This window comes from Rattus norvegicus, chromosome 3 (genome assembly GCF_036323735.1).
Source record: "Rattus norvegicus strain BN/NHsdMcwi chromosome 3, GRCr8, whole genome shotgun sequence".
NCBI lineage: Eukaryota > Metazoa > Chordata > Mammalia > Rodentia > Muridae > Rattus > Rattus norvegicus.
The window spans coordinates 35708848-35724388 of record NC_086021.1 but is presented as its reverse complement, the minus strand read 5'-3'; the positions used below and the strand labels follow the sequence as shown (position 1 = coordinate 35724388).

The 15541-nt window shown below is 46.7% G+C and overlaps 1 protein-coding gene across 4 annotated transcripts in view; it reads right to left on the bottom strand.

Moving 5' to 3' along the window:
* The window catches only part of Nup214 (nucleoporin 214), an 85483-nt gene that overhangs the window by 13935 nt on the left and 56007 nt on the right, over window positions 1-15541 (bottom strand). For all 4 annotated transcript variants that reach the window (XM_039104750.2, XM_039104751.2, XM_039104752.2 and 1 more), the window contains 3 exons: window positions 13222-13280; window positions 9623-11377; window positions 6599-6669 (listed from right to left, as the gene is read on the bottom strand). In XM_039104750.2, the coding sequence (XP_038960678.1) occupies window positions 6599-6669; window positions 9623-11377; window positions 13222-13280 (1885 nt within the window). The remainder of the gene's footprint in view (window positions 1-6598; window positions 6670-9622; window positions 11378-13221; window positions 13281-15541) is intronic.

The window sequence follows — 15541 nt, the reverse complement described above, 5'->3', positions numbered from 1 at the left end:
TGAATCCCGTGCTCAGCAGAGCTGCCAGCAGCACTGTTCTAGCCACCCTGGTTGGACGGTCTACAGCTTAGCTTCTACACAGCCTGTGCTTGCATGGCTCCGGGCCGACTCTCTCATCTCTGTTGTCGAGCTAAGTGATCTGTCCCCTTGGCCAGCATCTCTGAGCATTCTCCTCCCCGCAGCCCAAGTGTCTCTGCTGCTCTGCAGAGAAAGCCAAGTTTGGTCTTAGGGCGGTATACTTAACTCTACTGGATAGTTTCCACCCTTAAACTTCTCTAAAAATTTTGATTGTGGATAAGCACTAATGGCCTTTTCAGGGCAGGAACCATGACAACTGAAGCATAGATCCAGTGTCCCTAACCTCTATGCATCAGACTGGGACATAGGAAACCAAATATAAACATTCTGCTCTAGAAAACCTAATGCTCTCAACACAGCTTGAGTGGCCATCCACGGAACGAGCGGAAGGGAGTAACTCACTCAACTTTTGGTCTCAGTGGTCATTTTCTGCTGAAGTGAATATGAATTGAAGTCGAAAGCTAAGTTTCCGGAGCTCTCACTTCTGCCTCAGGCAGTAGGCTGAAGCCCCATGCACATCAAGACTGCTTCTTAGACCTTTCTCTGCTCAGACTACATCCCAGGTGTCAGAATTGCCCCACGAACTCTGCAGCATATGGTCAGTCTGTCTTCACTCCAACATCTGGATCCTCGGTTAACTGGCTGTATTATAAATGGTTGTAGGCGTTCCTGTGTGGCCAGGCTGCCACACCTCCCAATGTTGACGTGGAGCTCACCTGGCTCCCTCCCTTGTATACTAGACCTTGCAGTGAAAAAAATAGCAGTGATGGAGGTATCCTTGTGTCCCAGAGAGGGATCTTTCGTGTCTGAGGAGCACGAAGGATGTCTACGTCAGGGTGCTGTGCTCACTCTGCTGGTGCCGGACTGTCTCAGCCTGTCTCCTAGCTGAGCTGGAACAAAGCCACTGTTCAAGGGAGGGCTAAGTAATCACACAGGCACCTTTGGTGTTTCGGGCCTTGCTTTTCTTAGAAATGGAGTGTGTGTGTTGTGTGTATGCTATGTGTGTGTGCATAGTGTGTGGTGTGTGTGTGTTTTGAGGGGTGGGTGGGGTGTTAGGGGTATCTGTACATGTTATCTTCTAACCCAAACTGTAATATAATTTGGTACAAGAAATACAATGACTTCAAATTTAAGCCCAAAAGGAGTTTAGCATGTCACTATCAATTTTTAAAACCGATGGCAAAATATATAGCAATGTTGGCATTTAGATCATCTGTAGCTCCCATGGCAGTGGCAGTGGTTCCACCCAGTGTTCCTCAGCTATCACCACCAGTGTCCACACGACCCAGCGGCCCTAGCGCAAACACTAAGTGCTGGAGTACGGCTTCTCATTCTTTCTCCCTGAAGTCCAGTGCTTCTTAACCAGGGGATCAATCGACCCTCTCACAGGGGCCGCCCACGACCAGGAAAAACAGATAAATATTTTAAATTACAACTCACAATAGAAGAAAGTTAGTTATGAAGTAGCAACAAAATACTTTATAGTTGGGGCTTGCCAAAACATGAGGAACTGTGCTAAAGGGTCAGAATGTTGGGAAGCCCGAGAACACTGCTTTAGCCATGTTTCAACTTGCTCGGATGAATTTACACACGGAGGTATTTAATACAGGTAGAGCTATCCAGCACTGTCCTGCTGCGGCTGGTGTATCCTGCTTTGCCCGTGATATTCATGTGTAGCAGGGATCGGGACTTCGTTTCTTTTTACAGCTGAATGTTTCAGTGTTGCACACACACAGTTTGCCTACTCATTTGCTCACTGACATGGCTGCGTCATCCGCAGGGCACACTGGCAGAGTCCCTGTTCTCAGTTCCTTTGGTTTTTAACACTTTGGAGTCAAAGCTGCTGGGCCATGTGGCAGAAGGGCTATTAGCCTTTGAGGAGGCCTCAAACTACATTCCACGAAGAGTGTATAATTAAATAGAACTGCCAGCAACATATGATCTCTCCATGTTCTTAACAATGTAGTATGTTTTAAAGTAGCAACTATCATCTGCTGGTTTGTTTTTTTTTTTCTCTTTTTAGACAGAGCTTTCTCTGTGTGGTCCTGGAACCAAGCCCTCTACAAGCCAAGCTTTGAACTCAGACATCTACCTGTCTCTGCCTCCCAAGTGCTGGGATTAAAGGCGTGCACCACCACGGCCCACACAGCCCAGCCTGCTGGGATTTTATTCCTCCGATGTTTAATGCAGTTTTTGTCTTTCCTCGGGTTCACTGGCCATTTGTGCTACCGCCAGCAGCTACTGTTCCCAATCTCTGGCAAGGCCTCTTCCACTGACCAAGCTTCTGACTCAGGGCTCTCTTGCAGCCCCCAACTCTGGAACCAGTTCAACAGGTTGTCTGTCACATCTCTCCCTTAGGGAAAACAAGCCCAGCAACACTTCCTACCCACACTCTTGCAGAGCAACCATAGGCATCCAACTGTCCTTTTCTAGGACCTGAGGCTGTAAAGGAGACAATGAAGCCTCTGTGGTACTCCAAGACCAAGATCTTGGAAGGCTCTACAGCAGCCGTTCGCAATCTGTGGCTGTGACCCCTTCGGGGCACCATCAGATATTTATGATTCTTAAGAGTAGCAAAATTAGGGGTTGGGGATTTAGCTCAGTGGTAGAGCGCTTGCCTAAGAAGCGCAAGGCCCTGGGTTCGGTCCCCAGCTCCGAACAAAAGAACCAAAAAAAAAAAAAAAGAGTAGCAAAATTAGTTATGAAGTAGCATCAAAATAATCTTATGGTTGGGGTCAGAAATTGATGAAAAGGTTGCAGCACTGGAGATGGTGACCCATTTATGCTCCCATTAGGAGCAGTGTGTGTCTGTGTGGGAGGCTAGGCGCGCTCTGTTTTACTCTGCTTACTGAGTGGGGTCTCCCTGTGACCTCATTCACTGGGTAGGTGCCCAGTCAGGAAGCCCTGGAGAGCTTCCATGTCTGCCTCCCGGATGCTGGGAACCACACTTGGATCTCACACCTGACAAGCACATCAGTTACCCAGTGTATTCCTCTGGCCTCTGACTTTTGCAGTATTGTCAGTATGGAATCTGTGGTTTTAAACTGTATTGCTAATCATGCTGACCATCTTTATTTATGTCTATTAGTTACCTGTCCTTTTAGTTTTTAAAAATTACATTTACTTATTTTTATGTGTGTGTATGAGTCATGACAAGCTTGTGCAGATGAGGACAAACTTGGTGAGATCAATTCTCTGGTTCTACCATGTAGCTTCCAAAGATCGATTTTGAGGTCCTTAGCTTTGACAACAAGTGGTATTACCCTGCCAGGCCCCTCCTTTAATTTTTTTTTCTTTCTGTGATGAGTGTTATTGATTTACTTATTTTTAGTTTGAGACAGATCTCACTATGTACAAACTGGTTCAAATTCAATTATGTAACACAACCTGGTTTCGAACTTGCAGTGATCCTCCTGTCTCTACTTCTTGAATATTTGGATTATAGGTATTGTGCTGTTTTGTCTATTTTTTTTTTTTATAATTATGGTAAAATAAAACAGAAATTACCAGTTCAGCCCTTCCCCACGTCTTGTGTGCACACACAGCACACCGTACGTGTGTGTATGATGTAGGGACAATCTGCAGGAGTTAGTTCTCTGCTTTCATTTCTTGATTCCTGGGGTTCAGACTTAGGTCACAAGCTCCTTTAACCACTGAGTGATCTTGCAAGCCCCATTTCAGTTTTAAAATTATTTTAAGACAAAATATTGCTACTATGTAGTCCAAGTTGACTTTCAACTTGTCTGGTGATCGTCCTGACTTGGCTTATGAATTCTGGAACCCCAGTCTCAAGCAGTGACAGTGCTGTACAATAGCACTGCCTTCTTTAACTGTCATTGGCCTGTTTCTCTTTTGTATATATTTATAATTTATAATATATTTATAATGCTCCTGCACCCCCCAAGTTCTCATACCAGCCTTACTGTTTCCATATGAAAAGCTTACTGAGTCCTGACAAATGTCTGGCGCTCTGTAAGGTCAATGCTCTAGACAGCACACACTCTGCTTCACAGGGCTCCCACAATTCTCTGAGAGTGAGCACTATTAGAACTGCTGTGCCCTCAGGTGAGCCTGCCTGGGCCTAGGCACTCTGAGGTAAGTACTGTAGTGGTGGGCGTCCCTCTCCACACATTACTACAGGTTGGGGTAGGGCATCCATTTTGTTCTGGGAGAAGCAGCACACTATACTTTGCTGCTCTGTCTCTGTCCCCTTCCTGACACAGGGTTTTTCTGTGCGTAGCCCTGGATGTTCTGGAACTCAATTTGTAGATCAGGCTGGCCTCAAACTCAGACCAGGCTGGCCTCTACCTCCCGAGTGCTGGGATAAAAGGCACGGCCCACAACCCCTAGGTGCTCTTTTTCTTCTAGAAGAACATGACCCAAACATGTCGTGAGCCAAAATGTGGATGTTGGAAACCAAATTCAGGTCCTCTGCAAGAGTAACAAGTGCTCTTACCTGCTGAGTGTCTGTCTCCTCAGGCCCAGCCCACTGCTCTGTCTCCTCAGATTGCCTACAGCTACTCTTTGGTGCTACAAAGGCGGAGCACAGCAACTACGAAGCTGCCCAGTCTCCAGAGCCTGAGCCCCAGCACCCTTTTACACTCTTGCTTTCCTGCTAGGTCCAGTCTGCTGTTGAATATATCCCGAGTGCCCTTAGGTCTTACTTACTACTGTCTTTTAAATAGGAGCTCTATGTGGTCCTTTTTAAGGCACATTGACACATCGTAGACTTTCTCATTCTTTACTGCAATATTTTTTTAAAAAATTTATTTATTTATTATATATAAATATACTGAAGCTATCCTCAGACACACCAAAAGACAGAAGAGGGCATCAGAACTTATTACAGATGGTTGTGAGCCACTGTGTGGTTGCTGGAATTTGAACTCAGGACCTCTGGAAAACCAGTCAGTGCTCTTAACCACTGAGCGATCTATCTCTTCAGCCCGTTTACTGTAATTTGAAGTTTCTCTTTTACATCTCAACATGTAAAACACAGTTGTCTGATGTAAATGTGCTTCTGATGTTTATTCTGTGCTTGTTTAGAACTCCTTCTGGAATAACTTGAGGCATGGAGTGAAGGGTGTCTAAACTGCTCTTCTTGCTATACTGGGACATCAGACCACTCGCACAGGCCAAGCCCCATGGATCTGGAGCGGTTCCTTCTGGACTCTCCACTCTGTACACACCTTGGTTTTTGTCCATTTACCATGGGAGCTACAAACACCAGGTTTTCTCGAGCTAGTGAATGTGGTCAGGGAGTGAATGGCTCCTGAGCTCCACTTGCCCTCTGTGGGCCCCCCACCTTGGCTTGGTACGTTACTTTAGTTACTTTAGTAGTGCTGTTAAATAGTGCTTCCGTGTTTTATACAGCATTTCCCACCATTCTTGGTAGTTTCTATCAGCAGAGATGGCCTCTCTCTTCTAAGATCACTAACTAGGATGGAGCCCATCTCCAAAGGGAATCGAGGAGGTGTAGGAGACACCCGCCATGCCCACCGCTGTGTTCACTGTGGACTCTTAGCAGCTCTCACTGCAAAGGCCACCGTCATCTCATTTGTCTTCTTCAGGGCCTCTGCTGAGAGCAGCTGGTGCCGTGTGACTCAGGCTCTTGGGACCACACTGTCCTTTTCTTTTAAATGGAGACAGAAACAGCACTTATCTATGGAGTAGTCAACCTGATCATCTGAGTTACTTCAATAAAGCACCAAAACTCTGCCTGGCCCAAGTGCCATAGCTCAGGCTACCAGGAGGCTTAGAACCACAGACAACTCAGTACAGCAGATGTTGTAGTCCCTGCCACACAGTCTTCTTCCTAAACAACCATTTCAAAACTAAAACCAACTATGATTACAAAATGTTGGGCTTGGTGGCATGGGTCTAAAATAAAAGCTATATGGGGTGGTGAGGCAGGAGGATGGCAAGTGTAGGCCCGTCTCACAAACATAGGCCTGATGATTTCAAAACAAAAAAGGGAGAAAGGATGGGGACCTGGCATGTAGCTCAGGGCAGAACATTTGCTAACATGAAATGAAAAGGTCTGAAATTCAGTCTGTATAAAAAAAAAAGATGTAAAAATCATTCTCAGCTCAGTAATTGTACAAAGAAACTAGGGCCATAAGTGGCTTTAGTCCCTGGTTATCTATAGCTTGTCAGCCTTATCAAGATAACATGTAGACAGACAGAGCCCAGCAAGTTCCTTCTCTCAGGGTACTGCCAAAGAATGACTCATGCACTGGGATTCTCTTTAAGCAGCAGTAAAGTCTTCTTCACTTTAAAGGCATCTGAGGCCTGCAGTTAAAGAACTAAATGTGGAACCAGCTGTGGTAGTGCAGGCCTTTAATGTCAGCATTCTGGAGGCAAAGGCAGAACAGAGGATCTCTGAGTTGGAGGCCATCCTACTTTACAGTACAGAGTGAGTTCCAGGACAGCCTGGATCCCTGAGCATAAACTGAGTTAATTACATTGGGAAAAAACTAGACAGATGCTCACACCAATAGAGACAGTCATGTACACTTACCTGGCCAAAGACTGACCCACCGCTACTGGCTGCCTGACCAAACACAGAACCAGTATTACTAGACCCAAAACCTGTAAAACACAAAGACAGAGATTCAATTTGGAGAAATCTTTTCAACATCAAAATTAAGCTCAAACCCAAACCCAACCAAAACACCCACAGCCTTTAGATGTGTTATGAAGGTGTAAAAGCCATCGCTGGCCTTCTCCAGGGTGAGCGTATCCTACATGCTCCATACGAACCCCCTGGATAAGATGTGTCTACAATGCAGCCGAGGCATGAAGGCATGGAAGCAAGCAATCACTTTCTGCTTGGAGGCCTGCTCCACAGGAGGAACGTAAACAAGCTGCTGAGACCAAGTGACTGTCAGGTGTCCTACCCTAAGCTAGACTAAGGCTCCCAGAAACCATGGAAGACAGAGAACAAGGGGTAGAAGGATTTCACAGCATGGTTGTCAGAAGGAAGAGTAAACCGTTTTCTAAACATGATAGGGCTGTCGTGCTCGTGGGCTCACAGAAGCCATGATTACCTGCCTGCAACAGTCCAGACTGGAAGGCGAGGGACACATAAGGCCCTACCCCGAGTTGAGGACCTACTGGAAGTTAATGGCTACTGGAGCAGGGGAGTCATTTTTCTTCAGAAGTGTATTTATGGGTAAGTTGTTTGTGATCCAGTAAAAGCAACCCCATACCTATGCTCATAAAGGTTAATCAAACTATTAAACTCAGTCACTAAAAGAGAAACAGAAAGCAGGAGGGGGTTGTTGGAAAGAAGGGTTCCAGAGAGGAAGAAAAGACAGGAGATAGACTTGTGTGTGATTCTGATCAAAATACATTATTACATACATGCATGTGCACACACAAAAAAGTCAATAAATATATTAACAATTTTTAAAAAAATGTTTCCCCATTGAGGAAATGGAGAAAATTCTATGTAAACACAGCTGTTTTTTGGTATTCATAAGGAATCTGTGAGGATATAAAATCTGAGGCTGTAGCAGTCTCGTTCAGGACGTGGTGTGGTGTTTGAGTCCGTGTGTCCAGCCTCCCCTTATCTTCCATCATTTGGGGATGCCTTATGGTACACTGCAGTATACTGGAGAGACTATGTCAACCAGCTGCTACTTTGTACTGCTGAGGGATAATGACAAGAAAAAGTACACTGCCAGTACAGATTTTTCCTTATTAGTTCAATCCATGGCAGGCTACATCTGCAGGTACAGAACCCATCCATGCGGAGGGCCAGGTGAAAGGCCCTTGCCTCACTGTTAGCATTTTAAAGTAACATAAATTATGAAGTCTTCTCTCTTACCAGGTGGTGGGACCTGCCATGGTAGCGCGCCCTCACGATCTTGGCTAACGAGAGTACTTTCCGGTGACCTACCCTAGGAGTCTGTCTCCCTGATTACAACTCAAGCCCTGGATTCCACCAGGGAGGATGATCTTCGGGCAGGCATCACCAGAAGTGAGGCAAGTGATACACAACTGTAACTAAGGGGCCGATTAGAGGGGTGAGAACAGACAAACGTTAATTCCTCAACTCGTCCTGGATGCGGCCCCAGGGTGCACCCAAGCACTGTGTTTAAACCAGACCCTCAGGAGGCTCCGACTTTGCTGACTGCTCAGCCTCAGATTTATCAGCCTCACTGACGACTTGGGTCACTGATGGTTGCACAGACTTTTTATTCCTGTCCTCAATGCTCAGGACAAGCAATGGCAAAATTTTATTCTGAGTCTTAGGCCTTCTCCCTGCCCATTAAATGCCCATTACCCAGATGGGTCACTTGTTTGCACAGCCTCAGGGCATGGGACAGAGGTAGGGTGGGATGGTGGTGTTCAGAGTCGTTTTCTCTGCCTACTGTGTCTTTATAGTTGTTTTGGTAGGAATTTAACACTCATTAAAAGAAGGGAAACATTTCCTTTTAACAAATTACAAGTTGTTTCAAATTATCACTGAAAAAATAAATAAGCAATTATGTGCAATCCTGTCTACCAAGAAGCCGTCGACACTGTGTCTCTCCAAGGGCCTAACTGTAAAGAATTACCTCTCTTCTTTGTCTTGCTTTTTTTCGTGTAGGGTTTCTCTGTGTAGCCCTGGCTGTCCTGGTACTCCAGTTGTAGACCAGGCTGGCCTTGAACTCCCTGAGATCCTCCTGCCTCTGCCTCTTGAGTGCTGGGATTAAAGGTGTGTGCCAGCACCACCTGGCAAGAATTACCTTTCGTGAGAGAACCACTAGAGGCCAAAACTGGACCTCACCTCATTACCATGTCCACTGGGAACTTTTATTAAGTAAAAGTAGATGCTAAGATCGGATACAGAATGAAGCATCCAGTTTTCTCTTCAAAAATAGTATAATGTGTGTGTGCCTTGTGTATGTGTAACTGCTATTCAAAGTAGCAATATCCCTGCTTCCCACAAGAAAGATGGCATCAAAAAAAAAAAAAATTAAAACTATCCGCAGAGCAATCAATTAACTCAATGGGCAGACCTGGTCCTTCCTACTCTCGCACCTGCACCATCTACCATTGGTCAGACTACCCGAGTCTGACAGTTTTGGGGTCTCTAATGTGCTTTCCAAATTACAAAAACACATTGTAATTAAGAGTTAAATTACTTGCTGTGGCCTTAAACAAACAGGTGTGCTTTTTCAACCTGTGAAATTGGTAGTCTGTGGTCAGCAAGGTAGAGAGCTTGCTGAGGAAGAGAATCAGAGCAATACTGAGCAACGGGGGGCAGCCAATCAGGACAAAGCAGGTCCTACCATACGGGAACCAAGCACCCTCCTTCATCTTGGATTATTAGTTTTTGAGACAGGATTTCATATACCCTGGGATGGCTTTGAATGTATTATGTACCCAAGAGCCTTGAACCCCTGATCCTCCTGTCTCTGCCCTCTAGGTGAGGATTATAGGCATGCACTACAACACCCAGCTCCTCCCGTTTAATTATAACAGTGGGGACTTGTTATAAATGCTTTAAATAGCACAGAGGAGAACAAAGTCAAAATGTTCCGCAAATTCTTACCGGAGGCTTGACAAAAGCTAAACCCTGAAGGTGCTGCTGTAGAGGTAGTGGCCGAGGTGCTACCAAACACAGAGCCTCCCTGCCCAAAGCCCGGGCTCTGACCAAAAGCAGGAGGGTTGTTTTGGCCAAATAGCGTCCCTCCTGTATTGGTAGAAGCCTGTCCAAATGAGAAGGAACCAGGGCTGCTGGTACTTGAGGTGGCTCCGAAGACATTGGCACTGGTGGATGTGGGGGTGGAGGAGACAGACTGGCCAAAAGCAGGGACAGAGCTGAACCCAGGTTGGCTGAAGGAGAAGCCACTCGCAGGGCTGCTTGTTGCTTGCCCAAAGGCTGGGGACTGCCCAAATGCTGTCTGTCCGAACACTCCAGGAGCCGAAGCACCAAACGCAGGGCTGCCAAATCCTGAACTGCTGGCCTGTGGCGTGGCAGCGGCTGTGCTGGCTATGCTGGCTGCCACTTGCCCAAACACGGGGGTGGCGGAGGGTGCAGTGGCCGTGTTACTGGAGAGCTGGTTGAATGCTGAGCTCGAACTGGCAGCAGGCGGCTGTGTAAAGACTGAGGAGCCAGAAGTGGCAGTCCCAAATACAGCTGTCTCTGTGGCAGGAGTTGGGGTACTGCTGGAGACAGTGCTGGAGGTACTAGGGGTACCGGAAGCTTCACTGGCTGCCGAGCCTGCTCCTAGGAGAACAGCTGCAACCACGGCCGGCCCAGGCCCTGCAAAGGTGGAAGCAGGGGACACTGCTTCTGTCTTGCTATCAGGGCCCCCTGGGGCGACTGGAGTGGATTCTGTGGATGCCACAAGGCTGGCAGAAGATGATGGTCTGCTGTCTGTGGTCTGCGCAGGAACAGGTTCTTTTTTGACAGGGTCAGAAGTTTGCAGAGATGCCTGGGGAAGCTGGGCTGACGGTGGCTGTAGTGGAAGTGAGGGTGTTGATGCTGACACTTCACTGTGGTCTGACTTGTCAGGCACAGCTGGTGGTGTGGCCTCCTCTGTGATCTTACCAGAAGACACAGGCAGGGAAGAAGCTGATGGTGAACTCAGGAGGCCACCAAATGACAAAGTAGGGAAAGATGCTGGAAGGGAAGGGGCAACTGAGGTGGATGCTGGGGTAGCTGCTGCTGCTGCTGCACTACTAGTCTGTTGGTTTCCAAATGAGAAACTAGCTTTGCTACTAGCCAAAGAGGCCCCACTAAAACTCATGAGCCCGGAAGGTGCAGCACTGGTAAGGGGCACACTGCCAAAGACAGTTGCCGAGGAACTGCTAGTGCTCGCACTCAGAGCTGAGACTGGTGCCGCTGGGGCAGAGGACGTCACACTGGGCTCCACTGGCTTCCCTAACACGGAAGCAGCAGGAAAGCTAAACCCTGAGGGCTTGGCTGGCTGGGCTCCGGCCAGGTTTGTGGAGGAGGCCTTACTAACGGGCTTTGTAGACTCCTCAGCCTGGCCAACACGCAGTCCTGAGAAGCTCCCTAGCGTCTCTCCAGCTAGAGAACTTGGGAAGAGAAGCTCTCCTAACTTGGATGGTGGAGTTTCCAATTTGCTAGAGGCAGTGGACACAGGAGTTTCAGGAGTTGCAGGTTTGCTGCTGGTTGGAGCAGAGTCTTCCAGAGACGTAGTTGTTACAGAAGTGCTGGGTGCTGATGGGGGTCCCGTGGCAGGGGGGTTTCCAGGAATGGTCTCACAAAAAGGTTTGCCTCCCCCGCCAAATGAGAACGCCTCAAGCTGGTTTGACTCTTTAGTGGGGGGTGCTGCCCCTAGCAAGAAAAAGAAACCAGGAAAAGAGTTGGACTTAGCAGAATAGAATTCATTGCACTTCCACTGACTGCCCCTCTAAGGCAATCTTTTTCTTCAGTCAGGGAAGAGACTTATGGCTCTAACAGCAGGGTTCTCTCCAAAGGGTGGATTGGCCACTTGCTCTGCACAGAAGCGTTAGCCCTGACAGAGTCAGCTCTCAAGGGGGAAGGAATGAAGATTTTGTTTATGATCACTATATCACAACAACACGTGACATCTAGGATACATGAAACGGACACATTTTCCCCAAAGAAAAGTACAACAGCACCTACCTGTGCTACTTGCTAGGCTGCGCTCAACACAGTGCCCTGGGCAATGGCTTCCCTCCCACTGTGGGCACCAGCTAATCTATGAACAATCCTCATAGCCCAATTGGACCAAGACTGGAAGCCCTTCACTGTTCAAGGTCAGAGTCACCCGTAGATGGTAATTTCTACTACAATTAAGCGTTTACCAGGGCCTTACTGAGCATGGCATTGTATTACTGGTGATGTTGCTTACGGCACTGGGTTGTCACCCACTGCTGTACTGATCCGGAGTTAATGTAGGATCACTGCATCTTATCCTGACTATTTCCTAAAGACTTGCTTCTCAAAGTAAAGGAGACACCATGTCTCATAATAAAAAATTGAAAAAAGATTTGTTAAATACAAAGCATTAGGTTCTATTCCCAGCACACACATAGAAAAGGCTTGTTGATTAAGAAACCTAAGATGATGGATGTCTTATTTATCACATGCATAGTCCAAAAACACACTAAAAAGAGTAGACAGACGATAAAAGCATAGCAAGGCCATGGGAGAGAACCGTGAGTCACTAGCATGACTCCCTGACCCCTAGACAGGGTCTTGCCTATGCCTAGCAAGTGTACCAAAGCTACACCCACCTTCCAGTCCTTTCTATTTTATTTAGAGGAGTCCAGTGCTAAGTTGCCCCAGCTGGCCTTGACTAACTCTGTAGTCTAGACAGGCTTTACATTTGAGAGCCTCCTATCTCAACTTCTGTGTAGCTGAGACTCCAAGCCTGTGTCAGCAAGTCCAGCAAAGGTGACAAGAAGACATGAAGTTAATGAGAGCCAGGTAAAGACAAAACTCTGCAAAGAAAAGCACAAATGCAGTAGCTGCTACCGAGTGACTTGAAACTCCATCGTACATTTTATATCCCACAATTTCCTAACAAAAACATGCCACAGTAAAATAAAACAAAAATATATTTAATTACTTAGATAAAGCTGGGAGGAACTTGACAAACTGTTCTCTTTTGGGTGGGTCTGGATTCCTAGCACAGGTATGTGGACCAGTGTTTAGGACCAGGTTTGATCTTTTACCTCCATGGTATATTGTCCACCAAGTTTGCATGTAACATTAGAATGTTATAGCAAACGAGGCTTTGAGAAGCAAGTCTTTTCCCTTTTTATAGTTATGTAAACAGATCTCCTTCACAACAGATTCTTTAAAAATTATTGCATTAAAATATTTTATTTGTGTGTGTTTGCAAGTCACAGAGAATGTGGCAGGCAGAGGGCAGGGCTGGCCCGGGCACTGAGCCCCCTCAGCAGCCCCATATCGAGCTCTGGGTTAAACACTGCTGTGGCTCTGCTGCTGTGAATTCAAGCCAGGGTGTTTGTGTGCTGGGAAGGCGCCCTGCCAAGCCGCTCTCAGCCCTTTCTCGTGTCTCTGATAAACATCATCACTACCAACCTGACTGTACTACAAAGTTACAATGTACCACCCTACACATTCCCATTCAGCGGTTCTTCCAGGAGGGAAGTACGAATGAACACCAATGCAGCACGGGACTGTACCTGGTGTGGCAGTGAAACTAGAAGATGGGGCTGGTGTGATTGTCCCAAAAGTAAAGGTCCTGAGGAGTAGAAAAAGACGAGTTAAAACGGAGCAAACTTAACACAGCATTGGCTTTTAAAGATTCCTCCTTATAATCATTCATACAATATGCCCTTGAAGAATTCACATCTAGTGATCAGCAACAGCTGAGTTAAAATACACATCTCAGAGGTGTCCAGCACCTTCAAGCAGGGCACACACTTTGGAGAGGAGGCAGGAAGGAGCAGCAGCAGCAGGAAGGCTTTGGCTGGATGGCTGGGTTCTCCACAGGAGGCCTGGGAAGACCTGTGTTTTAAAAAGTAAAGTGCAGCAGTAAAAACACACTAGGCCTGTGCAGATGACACTGGAGCAGACACTGCCGAGTGAGTGTGTACAATGAAAGGCAGTCAAGGAGCAGGAGAAGAGGGAGAATCTCTGGGCACCTGCCTTAAGTCAAGGAGCATGTGGGCGGGAGTGCTGCTGTGCAGGGAAGGTGGCAGCAGGAGTACAGAGCGACAGACTGTTAACAGCAGCAGGAATGCAGATTTTCCACTGAATAACTCAAAAATAAGCCTATCTAATTCAGTGCATAATGCCAGGATTCAGTGTTAGAGGACATCTGAACCTGCCTCTACTTAGGGCATTGGCTCAACCCTATCACACACCTTTCTTTCCTTCCTTCCTCCCTTTCATTTTTAAAGGTTTATTTATTTTATTACATATAAGCACACTGTAGCTGTCTTCAGACACACCATAAGAGGTCATCAGATCCATTACAGATGGTTGTGAGCTACCATGTGGTTGTTGGGATTTGAACTCAGGACCTCTGGAAGAGCAGTCAGTGCTCTCAAGCGCTGAGCTATCTCCTAGCCCATAGCACACATCTTTAATCCCTCTGTCGGGAATACAAGCTCTTAGTACTTACCTTTAATCCCAAACAATGAAGCTAAAGTTAGTTTGTAGAAGGAAGCAGCCATGTTTGAAAGTGACATCAGAATAGGATAGGCCCAGCTCTCACAAGAAAAGAGGAAGGGAAGGGAAGCTACTCGAGAGAGAGACAGTACAGGAGGAAGACAGTACAGTACAGGAATACAGTAGAGTTGAGAGGGAGAGTAGAACAGCAAGGAGGGGGAGAAGGAGGCAGTTTTCCTGGGAGAGTTTTACAGAAACAGATTGAAGAGAGAACACAGGTGAAGACAGAACAAGCCAGAGAACGAGGAGCCAGAAGATTAGAACAGATTGCTAGAGTTAGTCTGATGCCAAGCCGAGCACTTCAGAGGCTGAAGAGAAAAGCCAGATTGAATCAGTCAGCTTGGAGAGGAGTTTGAGCCATAAGAGCTGAGTTGAACAAGCCAGAAAGAGCTCAGAGACAGTAGAAAGGGTGAGCTTATTCAGCAGCCAGTCTCAGAGGTTGAAAACATTCTAGGCCTGGATTAGACTGTATGAAGGTGAGAAGCTTCCAGGACTAGGTCTAGGTTAGCAAGCAGGTGGAGGCATTTGATAAAGAAATTTAATCAAAGAGATCAGCCATTGGCTCTCTGACCCAAATCTTTCCAGCTTTCTTTACAAACTGGAAGAGCACTACCCTTTTAGAGACATGAAGATTAATTATTGTATTTGTAAAAGATGCGGTTATCCTTGGCTTTTACCTACGCTCTATACTCATCTCTGGGAGGTAACAGATGCAATGACTTACAGCAATGGAGAGACGCGCACGCGCAGTCCGAGTTAACCTAGTGCTTCTTCTCACTTTCTGCTGAAGGATGTGCAGAAACACATTATTCAGAAGACCTGGAGTGCGGGTGAGTGGAGCCCTAGTGCAGAGGCAGACAGTGAAAGCACTAGGGGCTTCTCTAACACGAATAGCACACAGCCTTTCAGTGGCAACAAGTATGCCGGCAGGTGTGGATGGCAGTCACACTCTGATTCTGGCAAGCTAGGAAGGGCCAGCTCCAGCAATGTGCCTGGCTTTTACCAAAATAATGGGACACTCTGTCCTTAATGAATAACGGACGAGGTTTTAAAGTCTTTTCATTTCATCAACCTGATTCTCAAATCCACACTCATGCCTGTCACTGTTTCTTGAAGACAGATCCCCACTGGCTGGTGGGTTATCCTATAATTCCAGCACTTAGGAAGTAGAGGTAGGAGTTCAGGAGTTCAAGAGCATCTTTGGCCACATAGTAAATTTGAGGCCAGCCTCAGCTAAATGAGTCTCTGTTGAGCCCCACAAACCCTATCATCTCTTTACAAATCAGAATTTCAGAATGATCACCATCTTTGACTATGTTTTCTGTACAG